Source organism: Ascaphus truei, chromosome 14 (assembly GCF_040206685.1).
Source record: "Ascaphus truei isolate aAscTru1 chromosome 14, aAscTru1.hap1, whole genome shotgun sequence".
NCBI classification, from domain to species: Eukaryota; Metazoa; Chordata; class Amphibia; order Anura; family Ascaphidae; genus Ascaphus; species Ascaphus truei.
Window position 1 is genome coordinate 14,742,624 of NC_134496.1, and position 18,433 is coordinate 14,761,056.

The 18,433-nt window shown below is 50.4% G+C and overlaps 1 protein-coding gene across 1 annotated transcript in view; it reads right to left on the bottom strand.

Moving 5' to 3' along the window:
- Window positions 1–207: 207 nt before the first annotated feature.
- Window positions 208–18,433, bottom strand: part of LOC142465425 (glycogen phosphorylase, muscle form-like) — a 35,510-nt gene continuing 17,284 nt past the window's right edge. Inside the window, exons 8-16 of the mRNA XM_075569383.1 lie at window positions 17,382–17,936; window positions 9,899–10,000; window positions 8,985–9,132; window positions 8,411–8,469; window positions 6,910–7,051; window positions 6,418–6,625; window positions 4,470–4,604; window positions 1,852–1,918; window positions 208–1,541 (exon numbers count right to left, since the gene is read on the bottom strand). Of these exons, the coding sequence (XP_075425498.1) occupies window positions 1,389–1,541; window positions 1,852–1,918; window positions 4,470–4,604; window positions 6,418–6,625; window positions 6,910–7,051; window positions 8,411–8,469; window positions 8,985–9,132; window positions 9,899–10,000; window positions 17,382–17,936 (1,569 nt within the window). The 3' untranslated portion in view covers window positions 208–1,388. The remainder of the gene's footprint in view (window positions 1,542–1,851; window positions 1,919–4,469; window positions 4,605–6,417; window positions 6,626–6,909; window positions 7,052–8,410; window positions 8,470–8,984; window positions 9,133–9,898; window positions 10,001–17,381; window positions 17,937–18,433) is intronic.

Below are 18,433 nucleotides of genomic sequence, written 5' to 3' on the forward strand. Positions count from 1 at the left end.
GAGAATGTGCGAGAGAATGTGCGAGAGAATGCATGAGAGCGAACAAGCACGAGAAAGAGAGAGAGCGCGAGCGTGAGGTAGAGAGAGCGCGAGGTAGAGAGAGCGCGAGGTAGAGAGAGCGCGAGGTAGAGAGAGAGCGAGAGCGCTCCCGCACACGCACTAGTTCAATAGGTAAACCAAGACATACAAAAAGGACTGACACAGTGATTGAGACAATTCCTTTATTAAATACCATATTATACATTATGTGACAGTATTGCTTCTCACTTATTGTAAGTCCTTCCCAAAGGGGTATGAAGAGGTATTAACTGCACCAGCCTGGAACTGTGTATAAATACTCAACATAATTATACTGTGCAGCATGTTCATTATCAGAGTATAGAGATACTCTGCACTATTATACAGCACAATGGGCCTCATGCAGAGAGCATCGTTATTTCGAAATTCGCCATTTTTTGTACAATTTCGCGCAGAAACCGGCAGAAAATGGCGAGTTACGAAAAACGCGCCATTTTGTTTTTTCTATTGCTAAAACTCGCCTCGCGGCTGGCGAGAACCTCCATCTCGCCATTTTTAAAACTCTCCGAATGCAGAGAGGTGCGAACGGCATGTAGCGGCTGTTCGCGCCAAGAAAATGGCGCGATTCTCGCATTTTTGCCGCGCCAGGAAAAGATGGCAAGATGGCGCTCGCCGCCTATAGTAAAGGGGAAAAAAAAGGCGCAAATTTGTTTTTACACGTTTCTGAAGCGCGCATCTCGCCAATTTAAACTCGCCACACGCATCCATGTTAAACATAGCAGAATTCGCACTTTTCTGCATATGGAGAATAAAACTCTCCAAAAAAGCTACTTTTTATGAAATTCGCCAATTTTAAAATTCTATGCTCTCTGCATGAGGCCCAATGTGTTCAATAACAGTGTATAAATACTCAGCATCATTATACAGACTTTCCAACCTTAGAGAGTAGTTGTAACATTTAACAGCCCAAATAACTGGCGCCCCCCTCTGTGTGGGGTAAAAGAGGGCCTTGTGAGGCATTGCTGGAAGTATGGCGTCTAGAAGTGTTGAGGGGGAGAATTTAACAGGGCATATTTGCTGATCCTGAGAGGGCAGGAGAAGCTCTTCCTACGTGGTGGTGGGAGTGGGATCAAATTGTAAGGCAGGGAATGGGGAGATCCCACTGACTTCTGTAAGGGGAGGGGCTTGTTTTTAGAGTTCCTCCGTGGTGGGGGAATGGGCAGGGCCCTGGTATGGGAGCACCGGAGAAGGTCATTGGGACAAGAGTACGAGTGGCGTTTTGACGCTTGGCATGGTGGACCTGCATAGCGACGTCGTGGAGGGGGCAAGAGTGGGTGGTTTTGTGGGGCACAAGCCAGTGGGAGTAGGAGTCAGTCACGGGGGATATCAGGGGGAGGGATCTTCAGGGTGCTGGGCTCCACCCCCCAGATTTCACGAGCATACTGAGAAATCGTGCGGTCACTAGAGAACTTCCCAGAGCCGGCAATGTTGTGGATCACTTTACGGGTCCATTCTTTGGGGTTCTGGAGGAAAACAAGGAAGGAGACAATGTAAAGATTAGGACAGAAGAGGGAGTTACAGCGTCATAGCTCCCTTCTGTCTGTGTCACCCTGCTGGGGGAGGGACAGATTCATAGCTCCCTTCTGTCTGTGTCACTGTGTCACCCTGCGGGGGGAGGGACAGACTTATAGCTCCCTTCTGTCTGTGTCACTGTGTCACCCTTCGGGGGGAGGGACAGACTTATAGCTCCCTTCTGTCTGTGTCTCTCTGCGGGGGGAGGGACAGACTCACAGGCCACGTCTATCACTGTCACCCTGCACTTTGTCTGCTTACCTTGTACAGAGCACTGACCGCGTCCTGACTTTTGATATAATCTTCATAATCTGCAAACACTTTAAACCTGGAGAGAAAGAGACAGCATGAGAAAGAGAGGGAGAGAGGCGGGAGAGGAGGAAATAGGGGACAAAGAAGAGGAGGGAATGGGGAGAGGGGATGAGGAAGAAAGAAAGAGCGCAAGAGGGAGACTGACCAGTCATGGTAAGAGGGAGACTGACCAGTCATGGTAAGAGGAATACTGACCAATCATGGCAAGAGGGAGACTGACCAGTCATGGCAAGAGGGAGACTGACCAGTCATGGCAAGAGGGAGACTGACCAGTCATGGCAAGAGGGAGACTGACCAGTCATGGCAAGAGGGAGACCGACCAGTCATGGTAAAAGGGAAACTGACCAGTCATGGTAAGAGGGAAAATAGGAAAACCCATGCTAAACATGTTGGATCTATGATCCAAGGAGGACTGGAGACTGAAAGGACTGGCAGAGCACAGCTGGAGAAACCGGAGAAGCCACTTCCGCCCATAGTTGGAGTACACCCGGAAGTGACCCATGTGGATGTGTGCGGTGTGGCGGTTTGACCCGTGAGACGTGCAGCAGACCAGTGATCTCTTCAGCAGTTCTCTCCCACGTATTTTTTAACATTATCAAATGTGAGTGCAATTGTTCACTTGTTACTTTGTGCAATATATTATCCCTACAATATCACAATATCACACTATTGCGACATCTCTCTTCTTATTATTTATGACTGTTATCTGATGAGAACAAGTGGCTTACAACAGAAGGGGTATTACAACACAAACCCCTACCGAGGGACACACAAAAGGGCTCCCATCAGAGAGATGAATCACTGATATGCTGTATTACATCAGAAGAATATTGCGAGTGAGACCAACACTGAATTAATAGATTGGAATATTTTTATCACGGACTACCCTATTATTGGTTTTGTCTCTCCCCTTTTTTTCTTTATATATATCACTCATCCACCAAGCGCTCCCCCCTTACCTGGAGGAAGAAAATGGTAAGAGGGAGACTGACCCGTCATGGTACGAGGGAGACTGACCCGTCATGGTAAGAGGGAGACTGACCCGTCATGGTAAGAGGGAGACTGACCCTTCATGGTAAGAGGGAGACTGACCCGTCATGGTAAGAGGGAGACTGACCCGTCATGGTAAGAGGGAGACTGACCCGTCATGGTAAGAGGGAGACTGACCCGTCATGGTAAGAGGGAGACTGACCCGTCATGGTAAGAGGGAGACTGACCCGTCATGGTAAGAGGGAGACTGACCCGTCATGGTAAGAGGGAGACTGACCCGTCATGGTAAGAGGGAGACTGACTCGTCATGGTAAGAGGGAGACTGACCCGTCATGGTAAGAGGGAGACCGACCCGTCATGGTACGAGGGATACTGACCCGTCATGGTAAGAGGGAGACTGACCCGTCATGGTAAGAGGGAGACCGAACCGTCATGGTAAGAGGGAGACTGACCCGTCATGGTAAGAGGGAGACCGACCCGTCATGGTAAGAGGGAGACTGACCCGTCATGGTAAGAGGGAGACTGACCCGTCATGGTAAGAGGGAGACCGACCCGTCATGGTAAGAGGGAGACTGACCCGTCATGGTAAAAGGGAGACTGACCCGTCATGGTAAGAGGGAGACTGACCCGTCATGGTAAGAGGGAGACTGACCCGTCATGGTACGAGGGAGACTGACCCGTCATGGTACGAGGGAGACCGACCCGTCATGGTAAGAGGGAGACCGACCCGTCATGGTAAGAGGGAGACTGACTCGTCATGGTATGAGGGAGACCGACCCGTCATGGTAAGAGGGAGACTGACCCGTCATGGTAAGAGGGAGACTGACTCGTCATGGTAAGAGGGAGACTGACCCGTCATGGTAAGAGGGAGACCGACCCGTCATGGTACGAGGGATACTGACCCGTCATGGTAAGAGGGAGACTGACCCGTCATGGTAAGAGGGAGACCGACCCGTCATGGTAAGAGGGAGACTGACCCGTCATGGTAAGAGGGAGACCGACCCGTCATGGTAAGAGGGAGACTGACCCGTCATGGTAAGAGGGAGACTGACCCGTCATGGTAAGAGGGAGACTGACCTGTCATGGTAAGAGGGAGACCGACCCGTCATGGTAAGAGGGAGACTGACCCGTCATGGTAAGAGGGAGACCGACCCGTCATGGTAAGAGGGAGACCGACCCGTCATGGTAAGAGGGAGACTGACCCGTCATGGTAAGAGGGAGACTGACCCGTCATGGTAAGAGGGAGACCGACCCGTCATGGTAAGAGGGAGACCGACCCGTCATGGTAAGAGGGAGACTGACCCGTCATGGTAAGAGGGAGACTGACCCGTCATGGTAAGAGGGAGACTGACCCGTCATGGTAAGAGGGAGACTGACCCGTCATGGTAAGAGGGAGACTGACCCGTCATGGTAAGAGGGAGACTGACCCGTCATGGTAAGAGGGAGACTGACCCGTCATGGTAAGAGGGAGACTGACCCGTCATGGTAAGAGGGAGACTGACCCGTCATGGTACGAGAGAGACTGACCTGTCATGGTACGAGGGAGACTGACCTGTCATGGTACGAGGGAGACTAACCTGTCATGGTGCATCAGCATATTGACAATATCCTTAAAAAGGTCGGGTTGTTTGGGGGAGAAATATCCTGAGTTCAGCTGATCAATCGCTTGTCTGAGCTCAGGGATCCTGTCGTAGTAAAGCTGGGCATTGTACCTGTGCAGAGATACCTAGTATTACTATACAGAGTAATAGTATAACTAACGGATTACTAGCATTACTAGACAGATTACAAGTGTATATATAGACAGGATTAGTGTTACTATACAAAGTACTAGTTTAGCTAGTAGTACCATGGAGAGTACTAGTGTAACCAACAGATTACTAGTACTAGTGCTACTATACAAACTACCAGTAATTGTGCCAATTGTACTATTGTTACTTTACAGGAACTAGTTTAACAGATTACTAGTGTTACCCAAATTACTAGTATAGCTAACATAGTACTATAACAAGTGTATATAGAGAGATCCATTGTTACCAAACAGAGTACTCATTTAACTACTAGATTACAAGGGTTACCACAGACATTAGATGTGTATAAACAGATTTTACGCATGTAACTGTTTAGAATACTAGTAAGAGATTAGTGGTGTTAACCAAATTAAAGGCCAACCCCCACAATAATAAGGCTGAAACGCATCTCTGTGAGAGGATTAGCATACAGTATGTAACCTGGAATGATCAGACTACCCGATCTGCAACGTTATGATGCCCAGGTGATTGTGAAGCTTGGTTTATTGACCTCACAAAGATATGTTGGATGCAAAATCCCAGTTCAAGGGCCAACTCTATGAACCACAAACACGGATAATAATAATAATAATAATAATAATAATAGCATGTTCTTGTATAGTGCTGCTAATTCTACGCAGCACTTTACAGAAACATTTTGCAGACACAGTCCCCTGCCCCGTAGAGCTTACAATCTATGTTTTTGGTGCCTGAGCCACAGGGAGATAAAGTTTACAAGGAGCTAACACCAGGAATTGAACCAGGTTCCCCTGCTTCTAAACTCGGTGCCAGTCAGTGTCTTTACTCACTGAGCCGCTCCTTCTCCTAACTCTTGTGATCTGCCATTGTATTACCGGATGTTATTTATTTTGGGATCAGTCTACTGGTATGGCTCAATGTTGACTATAGTGTGTCTACCTGGGACTAATCAAGGGGAGGTCCCAACGACTTTTTGGAAGTAACATCCCACTACATCAATCTCAAAAAGAAGGCTAAGTACTTATGTGATTTTGGTGATCGTATTGGAATTTGTAGCCTTGAGAGGTTAGTCTACTGGGCTCTTCAATGTTCTGATGTCCATGTGACTATGAATGCCAGCTGCCTGATCTGGTAACCGCAAAAAGGCATGTTGGAAGGGAAATCCCACTACAAAGGCCATGAACCAAAACATTAATAACTCATGGATATCTGTCATAGTACTGCGGTGGCCAGTCTACTGGTACGACTCAATGTCTTCATGTCAAATTGAACATGAAGAATGTCTATCTTGGTTCAATCTTTGTAATCACTCAAAACATGTTGGCAGAAAAACCCCACGACAAAGACCAGCCTTCAAACAAGTTTAAGTACTCATATGATCCTGGTGATGGTATTTGTAGTAAGATTGGTTATTCCACTGGAATATCGCAACATTATGTTACTCAAGTGACCATGGAAATCATCTGCCCTAGTCTGGTGACCTCCCACAGACATATTTGACAGAAAAATGCACGTGAAGGGCTAGCCATATGAACCATGAGGTTAATAACTCGTGTAATCAGTCTACTGTTATGGTTCAATGATTTTATGTCAAAATGACAAGACTAAGACTAGCTAACTGTGCGCTTAGTGATAGTATTATTTGTAGCCTTGAGTAGTCAGTCTACTAGGAAGTCTCGTCAAATTCACCATGTAGGTTATCTACTTTAGTCCATTGACCATTCAGCTGCAAGTCTATGCCAGGGAATCTACCTACCCCTCGCGGTCTAGTCGTTCCACGTCTGGCACTCTCATGCCGAATATGAAGATGTTGTCCTCCCCGGCTTCTTCTGCCATCTCCACATTGGCTCCATCCATGGTGCCAATGGTCAGGGCCCCGTTCAACATGAACTTCATGTTCCCTGTGCCGGACGCCTCAGTGCCGGCGGTAGAGATCTGCTCAGAGAGGTCAGCGGCAGGGACCACTGAAAGACAGACATGGGAGGGGAGAAAGAGGGTGGGTGAGAGGGGAGGATGGAGAGAGAGAGGGAAACAGGTCGGAGGCAAAAAGGGGGGAGAGGTAGAGAGGGGGAGAGAGAGCAAGGAAGACAATTAAAGAAAGAGAAGGAGAGGCGTATGGACATGGTGAGTATTTCTTCTCCAGCCACGAGACATACATCTTTTTACGCCAGAGCGTTACAGTCTTCTCAAAGTGACATCTTCCATGCTTGCTCCTAGAAAGAGACCTCCCAGCACAAAGAGCGTTTACCTTTCTCTGCCAGCGAGACCCGATAGTTCTCCAAAAAGAGGAGTCTGAGACGGTCTCCTATACTTGGGTCATTATTTATAACGTCTCCCACGGACGTGATGAGTTTAATAATCATTTTGGCCATGTGATACCCAGGAGCAGCCTGAGAGGACCGGGAGAGACACGCAGGGGGGGAGAGGGAGAGCGAGAGAGAGACGCAGGGGGGGGGGGGGGGGGGGAGAGAGACGTAGGGGGGGAAGGGAGAGCGAGAAAGACGCAGGGGGGGAGAGCGAGAGAGACGCAGGGGGGGGAGAGCGAGAGAGACGCAGGGGGGGGAGAGCGAGAGAGACGCAGGGGGGAGAGCAAGAGAGAGACGCGGGGGGGAGAGTGAGAGACGCAGGGGGGGAGAGTGAGAGAGACGCAGGGGGGGAGAGCGAGAGAGAGACGCAGGGGGGGGAGAGCGAGAGAGACGCAGGGGGGGGAGAGCGAGAGAGAGACGCAGGGGGGGGAGAGCGAGAGAGAGATGCAGGGGGGGAGAGCGAGAGAGAGATGCAGGGGGGGAGAGCGAGAGAGAGACACAGGGGGGGAGAGCGAGAGAGAGCCGCAGGGGGGGGGAGTGAGAGAGAGACGCCAGGGGGGGAGAGAGACGCAGGGGGGAGCAAGAGAAGCAGGGGGGAACAAGAGACGCAGGGGGGAGCAAGAGACGCAGGGGGGGAGCAAGAGACGCAGGGGGGGAGGGAGAGCGAGAGAGATGGGGGGAGGGAGAGCGAGAGAGATGGGCGGGGGGGGAGAGCGAGAGAGATGGGCGGGGGGGAGAGTGAGAGAGACGGGGCAGGAGTGATGGAGGAAGCGATAGAGGGAGAAAGAGAGAGAAAGAGAAATTACTCTATATGTTATCTAGTTATTAAATATATATATGAATAAATACATGTTTACTTGTGTTACTATACATACATGTGTGTTTTACCACATGTTTTACCCCATGTGTTACTGTGTGTGGTACTCTCTGTCTCCTTATATTACAGTATGTAGTACTCTATACATCATTCCAAATGTATGTGTGTAATGCTGTGTATTACTCTGTATGTTAATGTACATATCTGTCTTTCTGTTACTCTGATACTTGTAATACTCACCATGTAATGTTATGCGACTCTATACGGTTTCTACACGACACACTTCCCTTCATTTTACGTAGCGTAATGCTCTCTGCATTAGGCCGCGCTTATAGTGCCTGCAACGGGACGTCGCTCCAAAACAAAACAATTGACTCCGTCGCCAGCGCTTATAGTAAGCGACGGAGAGACCAAAAATTTGGAAGCCGCGTAAATTAGATTTTTTACAGACTGTCGCCACATGTGACTGTCTGTAAACTAATCAATGACCCTGTCGCCCGCGACGTCGCTGCAAATTCAATTACAACTTTCGCTAATGGCGACGGGTGACATCGGTCGCGTCGCCGGCACTATAAGCGCGGCCTAACCCTGCATGTTACTCCATCTTTAATGCTCCCAGTACTCACCTTTCCTCCAATCATCACAGTGCGGGGCACATACTGTTTGCTGGGATCCTTCTTTATACCTAGGACACAGATGGGGAGAGTGAGAGACCCCTCACCCAATCCCCATCTCAGACTCTTTACCTCCCCTTCCTTCTCTCCCTCCCCTCCCCTCCCCCCTCCCTCTCCTTCCTTTCTCCCTCTCTCTCCTTCCTTCCTCCCTCTCCTTCCCCCCTCCCTCTCCTTCCCCTCCTACCCCCTTCCCTCCCTCTCCCCCTACCCCCTTCCCTCCCCCCTACCCCCTTCCCTCCCCCCCTCTCCTCCTACCCCCTTCCCCCCCCTCTCCTCCTACCCCCTTCCCTCCCCTCCTACCCCCATCCCTCCTTCCTCCCTTCATCCTTCCCCCTTTCGTCCTTCCTCCTCCTTCCCCTCTCCCTCCCTCCTTCCCTCTCCTCCCTCCTTCCCCTCCCACCCCTGTCCCTCCCTCTCCTCCTACCCCGTCCCTCCCTCTCCTCCTTGCCACTTTTGTCCTTCCTCCTCCCTCCCCTCTTCCCTCCCTCCTTTCTCTCCTCCCTCCTCCCCTCCCCCCCTCACTCACGGTTATACAGGGTGATGACATGCAGACAGTTGAGTAGTTGTCTCTTATACTCATGGATCCTCTTCACATGGACGTCAAACATGGAGCTCGGGTTAATCTTCACCTTGTACTCGCTCTCCAGGTACCGGGAGAACTTCAACTTGTTCTCCTGGGGGCGACAGATAATGGTGTGTGTGTCCCAGTGACAGATAGCTGTGTGTGTGTGTCCCAGTGACAGATAGCTGTGTGTGTGTGTCCCAGTGACAGATAGCTGTGTGTGTGTGTCCCAGTGACAGATAGCTGTGTGTGTGTGTCACAGAGACAGATAGCTCTGTGTGTGTGTCCCAGTGACAGATAGCTGTCCATCACTGTGACACACACACATACACAGCTGTCTATCACTGGGACACACACACAGCTGTCCATCACTGTGACACACACACACAGCTGTGTGTGTGTGTGCCAGTGACAGACAGCTGTGTGTGTGTGTGTGTGTGTGTGTCACAGTGACAGACAGATGTGTGTGTGTGTGTGTGTCACAGTGACAGATTGCGTGTGTGTGTGTGTCAGAGTGACAGATTGCGTGTGTGTGTGTGTCACAGTGACAGATTGCGTGTGTGTGTCACAGTGACAGATTGCTGTGTGAGTGTGTGTGTGAGTCACAGTGACAGATTGCGTGTGTGTGTGTCACAGTGACAGATTGCGTGTGTGTGTGTCACAGTGACAGGTGTGTGTGTGTCACAGTGACAGGTGTGTGTGTGTGTGTCACAGTGACAGGTGTGTGTGTGTCACAGTGACTGGTGTGTGTGTGTGTGTGTGTGTGTGTGTGTGTGTGTGTGTGTGTGTGTGTGTGTGTGTGTGTGTGTGTGTGTGTGTGTGTGTGTGTGTGTGTGTGTGTGTGTGTGTGTGTGTGTGTGTGTGTGTGTGTGTGTTACCTGCTTCACTTTCGCGATGTCTCGGATTAATCCTTCATCATTCACAAAGTTGAGAAGTTTCTTCAGCTGGTCCAGGTCAGTGATGTAATCCTCACCTATACGCTGGGGGTGCACAGGTGTAATACGCAGGTATTAAGGGCGCGGGTGTAATCCTCACCTATACGCTGGGGGTGCACAGGTGTAATACGCAGGTATTAAGGGCGCGGGTGTAATCCTCACCTATACGCTGGGGGTGCACAGGTGTAATACGCAGGTATTAAGGGCGCGGGTGTAATCCTCACCTATACGCTGGGGGTGCACAGGTGTAATACGCAGGTATTAAGGGCGCGGGTGTAATCCTCACCTATACGCTGGGGGTGCACAGGTGTAATACGCAGGTATTAAGGGCGCGGGTGTAATCCTCACCTATACGCTGGGGGTGCACAGGTGTAATACGCAGGTATTAAGGGCGCGGGTGTAATCCTCACCTATACGCTGGGGGTGCACAGGTGTAATACGCAGGTATTAAGGGCGCGGGTGTAATCCTCACCTATACGCTGGGGGTGCACAGGTGTAATACGCAGGTATTAAGGGCGCGGGTGTAATCCTCACCTATACGCTGGGGGTGCACAGGTGTAATACGCAGGTATTAAGGGCGCGGGTGTAATCCTCACCTATACGCTGGGGGTGCACAGGTGTAATACGCAGGTATTAAGGGCGCGGGTGTAATCCTCACCTATACGCTGGGGGAGCACAGGTGTAATACGCAGGTATTAAGGGCGCGGGTGTAATCCTCACCTATACGCTGGGGGTGCACAGGTGTAATACGCAGGTATTAAGGGCGCGGGTGTAATCCTCACCTATACGCTGGGGGTGCACAGGTGTAATACGCAGGTATTAAGGGCGCGGGTGTAATCCTCACCTATACGCTGGGGGTGCACAGGTGTAATACGCAGGTATTAAGGGCGCGGGTGTAATCCTCACCTATACGCTGGGGGTGCACAGGTGTAATACGCAGGTATTAAGGGCGCGGGTGTAATCCTCACCTATACGCTGGGGGTGCACAGGTGTAATACGCAGGTATTAAGGGCGCGGGTGTAATCCTCACCTATACGCTGGGGATGCACAGGTGTAATACGCAGGTATTAAGGGCGCGGGTGTAATCCTCACCTATACGCTGGGGGAGCACAGGTGTAATACGCAGGTATTAAGGGCGCGGGTGTGAAGGTTTAATCCTCACATATACGCTGGGGGAGCACAGGTGTAATACGCAGGTATTAAGGGCGCGGGTGTGAAGGTTTAATCCTCACATATACGCTGGGGGGTGCACAGGTGTAATACGCAGGTATTAAGGGCGCGGGTGTGAAGGTTTAATCCTCACCTATACGCTGGGGGTGCACAGGTGTAATACGCAGGTATTACGGGCGCGGGTGTGAAGGTTTAATCCTCACATATACGCTGGGGTGCACAGGTGTAATACGCAGGTATTAAGGGCGCGGGTGTGAAGGTTTAATCCTCACCTATACGCTGGGGGTGCACAGGTGTAATACGCAGGTATTAAGGGCGCGGGTGTGAAGGTTTAATCCTCACCTATACGCTGGGGGTGCACAGGTGTAATACGCAGGTATTACGGGCGCGGGTGTGAAGGTTTAATCCTCACATATACGCTGGGGGTGCACAGGTGTAATACGCAGGTATTACGGGCGCGGGTGTGAAGGTTTAATCCTCACATATACGCTGGGGAGCACAGGTGTAATACGCAGGTATTAAGGGCGCGGGTGTGAAGGTTTAATCCTCACATATACGCTGGGGGAGCACAGGTGTAATACGCAGGTATTAAGGGCGCGGGTGTGAAGGTTTAATCCTCACATATACGCTGGGGGGTGCACAGGTGTAATACGCAGGTATTAAGGGCGCGGGTGTGAAGGTTTAATCCTCACCTATACGCTGGGGGAGCACAGGTGTAATACGCAGGTATTAAGGGCGCGGGTGTGAAGGTTTAATCCTCACCTATACGCTGGGGAGCACAGGTGTAATACGCAGGTATTACGGCGCGGGTGTGAAGGTTTAATCCTCACATATACGCTGGGGGAGCACAGGTGTAATACGCAGGTATTAAGGGCGCGGGTGTGAAGGTTTAATCCTCACATATACGCTGGGGGAGTACAGGTTTAATACGCAGGTATTAAGGGCGCGGGTGTGAAGGTTTAATCCTCACATATACGCTGGGGGTGCACAGGTGTAATACGCAGGTATTAAGGGCGCGGGTGTGAAGGTTTAATCCTCACATATACGCTGGGGGAGCACAGGTGTAATACGCAGGTATTACGGGCGCGGGTGTGAAGGTTTAATCCTCACATATACGCTGGGGGAGCACAGGTGTAATACGCAGGTATTAAGGGCGCGGGTGTGAAGGTTTAATCCTCACATATACGCTGGGGGAGCACAGGTGTAATACGCAGGTATTACGGGCGCGGGTGTGAAGGTTTAATCCTCACATATACGCTGGGGGTGCACAGGTGTAATACGCAGGTATTAAGGGCGCGGGTGTGAAGGTTTAATCCTCACATATACGCTGGGGGAGCACAGGTGTAATACGCAGGTATTAAGGGCGCGGGTGTGAAGGTTTAATCCTCACATATACGCTGGGGGTGCACAGGTGTAATACGCAGGTATTAAGGGCGCGGGTGTGAAGGTTTAATCCTCACATATACGCTGGGGGAGCACAGGTGTAATACGCAGGTATTACGGGCGCGGGTGTGAAGGTTTAATCCTCACATATACGCTGGGGGAGCACAGGTGTAATACGCAGGTATTAAGGGCGCGGGTGTGAAGGTTTAATCCTCACATATACGCTGGGGGAGCACAGGTGTAATACGCAGGTATTACGGGCGCGGGTGTGAAGGTTTAATCCTCACATATACGCTGGGGGTGCACAGGTGTAATACGCAGGTATTAAGGGCGCGGGTGTGAAGGTTTAATCCTCACATATACGCTGGGGGAGCACAGGTGTAATACGCAGGTATTAAGGGCGCGGGTGTGAAGGTTTAATCCTCACCTATACGCTGGGGGAGCACAGGTGTAATACGCAGGTATTAAGGGCGCGGGTGTGAGGGTGTAATCCTCACCTATACGCTGGGGGTGCACAGATGTAATACGCAGGTTTACGGGCGCGGGTGTGAAGGTTTAATCCTCACATATACGCTGGGGGAGCACAGGTGTAATACGCAGGTATTAAGGCGCGGGTGTGAAGGTTTAATCCTCACATATACGCTGGGGGAGCACAGGTGTAATACGCATGGCTTGTTATAGCCAGAGTGTTATAGCTGGGTAAAAAGCCGTTTAGTGCGGTACTGCCCTATTATCGAAGCTTTGTGAATAGCTGCACATGCAATATCGCTCTAAAAGGGCACGTATAGTGCAATAATGCACTAAATGAAGTTTAGAGAATGAGCCCCTCAGGCTCCCACTCTAACCCCTTGGATATTACCTCTGGCGTCTCCCAAGGCTCCTTGTTTTTTTCTGTCTATACAAATGACCTGCCCCCAGTTTGTAAAACAGCTTCTATGTGCATGTACAGCGTGCTGGTAATCCTACCCAATATACACACCGTCCCAGCCTCTCTGACCATGAACATATACTGCAATCCGACTCTTCAAAGGTCGGAAACAGGATCACATAAAACAAACGGTTTTTAAAGTCTGACATAACGGTAACTACTTGGGACCAAGCCTAAATTTCCAAAGCTTCCAATGATGGAGCTACGGAGAAAACAGAAACGGCTCTAACACTAACCTTGCCTCACTTACTAGCTATAAATATTTGGGCATGATGCTTGACTCCCATCTAACATCTGGTTTGCATGTTGACAAACGGACATCCAAAATCTATCCCAAACTGGGGGCACTTTATAGAAATAAATCCTGCCTGAGCCCATGGGTCAGAAAGCGCATCGCACGGCAGATACTAATATCAATTACCAGTAGTCGACAAATCACCATAAAATCTACTCGCCGAACAAAAAAATCTACTCGCCACCTAGTACCACACGTGTGTTGCTTGGGCCAATAGGAGCTCGCCACGATGTTAAATCCACTCGCCCGGGGCGAGCAAATGTATAGGTTTGTCGAACACTGCCAATTACGGACTATGGGGATATGGGTACATCACCCCAAACTCGCCTCTGCAAAGTGGACATTCTTTACAACTCAATAGGCTGTTTTTGTCTTATTATGGAACTTCGACGCCCACCAGAAGAAAGTAAAACTCCCGTTGTGGGACAAAGATGGTATTATTACTGGATTGCAATGGCTATTAAAAGACCAAGACGACGACCCAAAGTAAGATGGGAAGATGCGAGGAGGGAATGAGTGGGAGCGACGGGGAGAAGAGGCTGTAACCGCAGTAACCCGGAGATCATTGGGGAGGCTTCATCCAGCAGCGGGGAGATACGGGCTGAAGCTGTTGGTGCCGATATATGTATACAGGCATACCCCGCAGTAACGTACGCAATGGGACCGGAGCATGTATGTAAAGCGAAAATGTACTTAAAGTGAAGCACTACCTTTTTCCCACTTATCGATGCATGTACTGTTCTGCAATCGTCATATACGTGCATAACTGATGTAAATAACGCATTTGTAGAGGCTCTATAGTCTCCCCGCTTGTGCACAGCTTCGGTACAGGTAGGGAGCCGGTATTGCTGTTCAGGACGTGATGACAGGCGCATGCGCGAGCTGCCGTTTGCCTATTGGGCGATATGTCCTTACTCGCGAGTGTACTTAAAGTGAGTGTCCTTAAAGCGGGGTATGCCTGTATATACATATGCAAACAATTTCTTCAAAGTGCCGGTCTCCTCTAAGACAGAGATACAAAGTAGAGCTCTTCTCACAAGTCCATAAAGCAATTCTCCATTTAATGTGACAGCCAAGAACCGTGGCAAGACATTGTCACATTAAATGGAGAACGTCATTATGAACTTGTGAGTAGAGCTCTACTTTGTATCTCTGTCTGAGAGGAGACCTGCACTTTGTATCTCTGTCTGAGAGGAGACCTGCACTGTGTATCTCTGTCTGAGAGGAGACCTGCCCTGTGTATCTCTGTCTGAGAGGAGACCTGCACTGTGTATCTCTGTCCCAGAGGAGACCTGCACTTTGTATCTCTGTCCCAGAGGAGACCTGCACTGTGTATCTCTGTCTGAGAGGAGACCTGCACTTTGTATCTCTGTCCCAGAGGAGACATGCACTTTGTATCTCTGTCCCAGAGGAGACCTGCACTGTGTATCTCTGTCTGAGAGGAGACCTGCACTTTGTATCTCTGTCTGAGAGGAGACCGGCACTTTGTATCTCTGTCCCAGAGGAGACCGGCACTTTGTATCTCTGTCCCAGAGGAGACCTGCACTTTGTATCTCTGTCCCAGAGACCGGCACTTTGTATCTCTGTCTGAGAGGAGACCTGCACTTTGTATCTCTGTCTGAGAGGAGACCTGCACTTTGTATCTCTGTCTGAGAGGAGACCGGCACTTTGTATCTCTGTCTGAGAGGAGACCTGCACTGTGTATCTCTGTCTGAGAGGAGACCGGCACTTTCTACCTCTGTCCCAGAGGAGACCTGCACTGTGTATCTCTGTCTGAGAGGAGACCAGCACTTTGTATCTCTATCCCAGAGGGGACCTGCACTTTGTATCTCTGTCTGAGAGGAGACCTGCACTTTGTATCTCTGTCCCAGAGGAGACCTGCACTTTGTACCTCTGTCTGAGAGGAGACCTGCACTTTGTATCTCTGTCTGAGAGGAGACCTGCACTTTGTATCTCTGTCTGAGAGGAGACCTGCACTTTGTATCTCTGTCTGAGAGGAGACCTGCACTTTGTATCTCTGTCTGAGAGGAGACCTGCACTTTGTATCTCTGTCTGAGAGGAGACCTGCACTTTGTATCTCTGTCTGAGAGGAGACCGGCACTTTGTATCTCTGTCTGAGAGGAGACCTGCACTTTGTATCTCTGTCTGAGAGGAGACCAGCACTGTGTATCTCTATCCCAGAGGGGACCTGCACTTTGTATCTCTGTCTGAGAGGAGACCTGCACTTTGTATCTCTGTCCCAGAGGAGACCTGCACTTTGTACCTCTGTCTGAGAGGAGACCGGCACTTTGTACCTCTGTCCCAGAGGAGACCTGCACTGTGTATCTCTGTCTGAGAGGAGACCTGCACTTTGTATCTCTGTCTGAGAGGAGACGGGCACTTTGTATCTCTGTCTGAGAGGAGACCTGCACTTTGTATCTCTGTCTGAGAGGAGACCAGCACTGTGTATCTCTATCCCAGAGGGGACCTGCACTTTGTATCTCTGTCTGAGAGGAGACCTGCACTTTGTATCTCTGTCCCAGAGGAGACCTGCACTTTGTACCTCTGTCTGAGAGGAGACCGGCACTTTGTACCTCTGTCCCAGAGGAGACCTGCACTGTGTATCTCTGTCTGAGAGGAGACCTGCACTTTGTATCTCTGTCTGAGAGGAGACCTGCACTTTGTATCTCTGTCTGAGAGGAGACCGGCACTTTGTATCTCTGTCTGAGAGGAGACCGGCACTTTGTACCTCTGTCCCAGAGGAGACCTGCACTGTGTATCTCTGTCTGAGAGGAGACCTGCACTTTGTATCTCTGTCTGAGAGGAGACCAGCACTGTGTATCTCTGTCCCAGAGGGGACCTGCACTTTGTATCTCTGTCTGAGAGGAGACCTGCACTTTGTATCTCTGTCTGAGAGGAGACCTGCACTTTGTATCTCTGTCTGAGAGGAGACCTGCACTTTGTATCTCTGTCCCAGAGGAGACCTGCACTGTGTATCTCTGTCCTAGAGGAGACCTGCCCTGTGTATTTCTGTCCCAGAGGAGACCTGCACTGTGTATCTCTGTCCTAGAGGAGACCTGCACTTTGTATCTCTGTCCCAGAGGAGACCTGCACTGTGTATCTCTGTCCCAGAGGAGACCTGCACTGTGTATCTCTGTCCCAGAGGAGACCTGCACTATGTATCTCTGTCCCAGAGGAGACCTGCACTGTGTATCTCTGTCTGAGAGGAGACCTGCACTGTGTATCTCTGTCCCAGAGGAGACCTGCACTTTGTATCTCTGTCTGAGAGGAGACCTGCACTGTGTATCTCTGTCTGAGAGGAGACCTGCACTGTGTATCTCTGTCTGAGAGGAGACCTGCACTGTGTATCTCTGTCTGAGAGGAGACCTGCACTTTGTATCTCTGTCTGAGAGGAGACCTGCACTGTGTATCTCTGTCCCAGAGGAGACCTGCACTGTGTATCTCTGTCCCAGAGGAGACCTGCACTTTGTATCTCTGTCTGAGAGGAGACCTGCACTGTGTATCTCTGTCCCAGAGGAGACCGGCACTTTGAAGACATTGTTTGTCAGTGTTGTGTTGGCTGCACAAGCCGGATTCTCCTTGCGTGAGGCTGTTTCCACGCACTTTGGAATTATATACATACGCACACACAAATACACACATCCTCTCACCTCCGCTATGACCTCAGCCAGCCCCGGGTTACACAGCAGCAGCCAGCGGCGTGGGGTGATACCATTGGTTTTATTCTGGAACTTCTCGGGTTCCATCTCATAGAAATCCCGGAACCTGAAAGAGAGGCTATGTGAGATAGAGAAAAAGAGAGAGGGAGGGAGAGACACAGAGAGGGAGGGAGAGAGACAGAGAGAGAGAGAGAGGGAGAGAGACAGAGAGAGGAAGAGAGGGAGAGAGACAGAGAGAGAGGGGGAGGGAGCGAGAGAGACAGAGAGAGGAAGAGAGAGGGAGAGAGACAGAGAGGGAGGAGAGCAAAGAGACAAAGAGACAGAAAGGGAGAAACAGGGAGAGAGAGAGGGAGGGAGAAAGACAGAGAGAGAGAGGGAGGGAGAGAGACAAAGAGGGAGGGAAAGAGACGGGAGGGAGAGAGACAAAGAGGGAGGGAGAGAGACGGGAGGGAAAAAGCAAAGAGACAGAGACAGAAAGGGAGAGAGAGAGGGAGACATACAGGAGAGGTGAAGGGAGATATTCTTGTAGCTCCAAATTGTGTCAATCTGCTATTAAAGTGCCCTTCCCGATGGGATCGGCACGCTGTGCTGCGCGGTAAACCCTTCTCGCATGTCCAATCTGTGCGAAAAAAACGCTTCTTTAGAAGCGGTTTCACTCTGGTTCTGCCGATTCGATCAGTTTAAAAAAAAAAAAAAAGCCTCCAACTCGCATTCTGCGATGACAACTGCGATTCTCGTAGCTCCACCATGCAAAGCACTTCCCTAAACTCTGATAAAAATGTACAAAATGTCACGTCACCACCAGGGCGGCGAGACTGGTACCGTGAGTCACATCCACAGTTTGGAACATGGGTTTAGCTGAGAGCCCGACGGGGGGGACGGAGTTAGCACCTCGGGTTATTCCACTTCTATAGCGCGCACAGTCCGGGCGGTTTGATTAGGCGCCGTTTAGAAGATGCGATTTGCGATAGAGAATAGGCGCCAGTCTCGCATTTCATTCTGCTACTTCGGAGCAGCCAAACCCATGCGGTCTGGTACTGAGA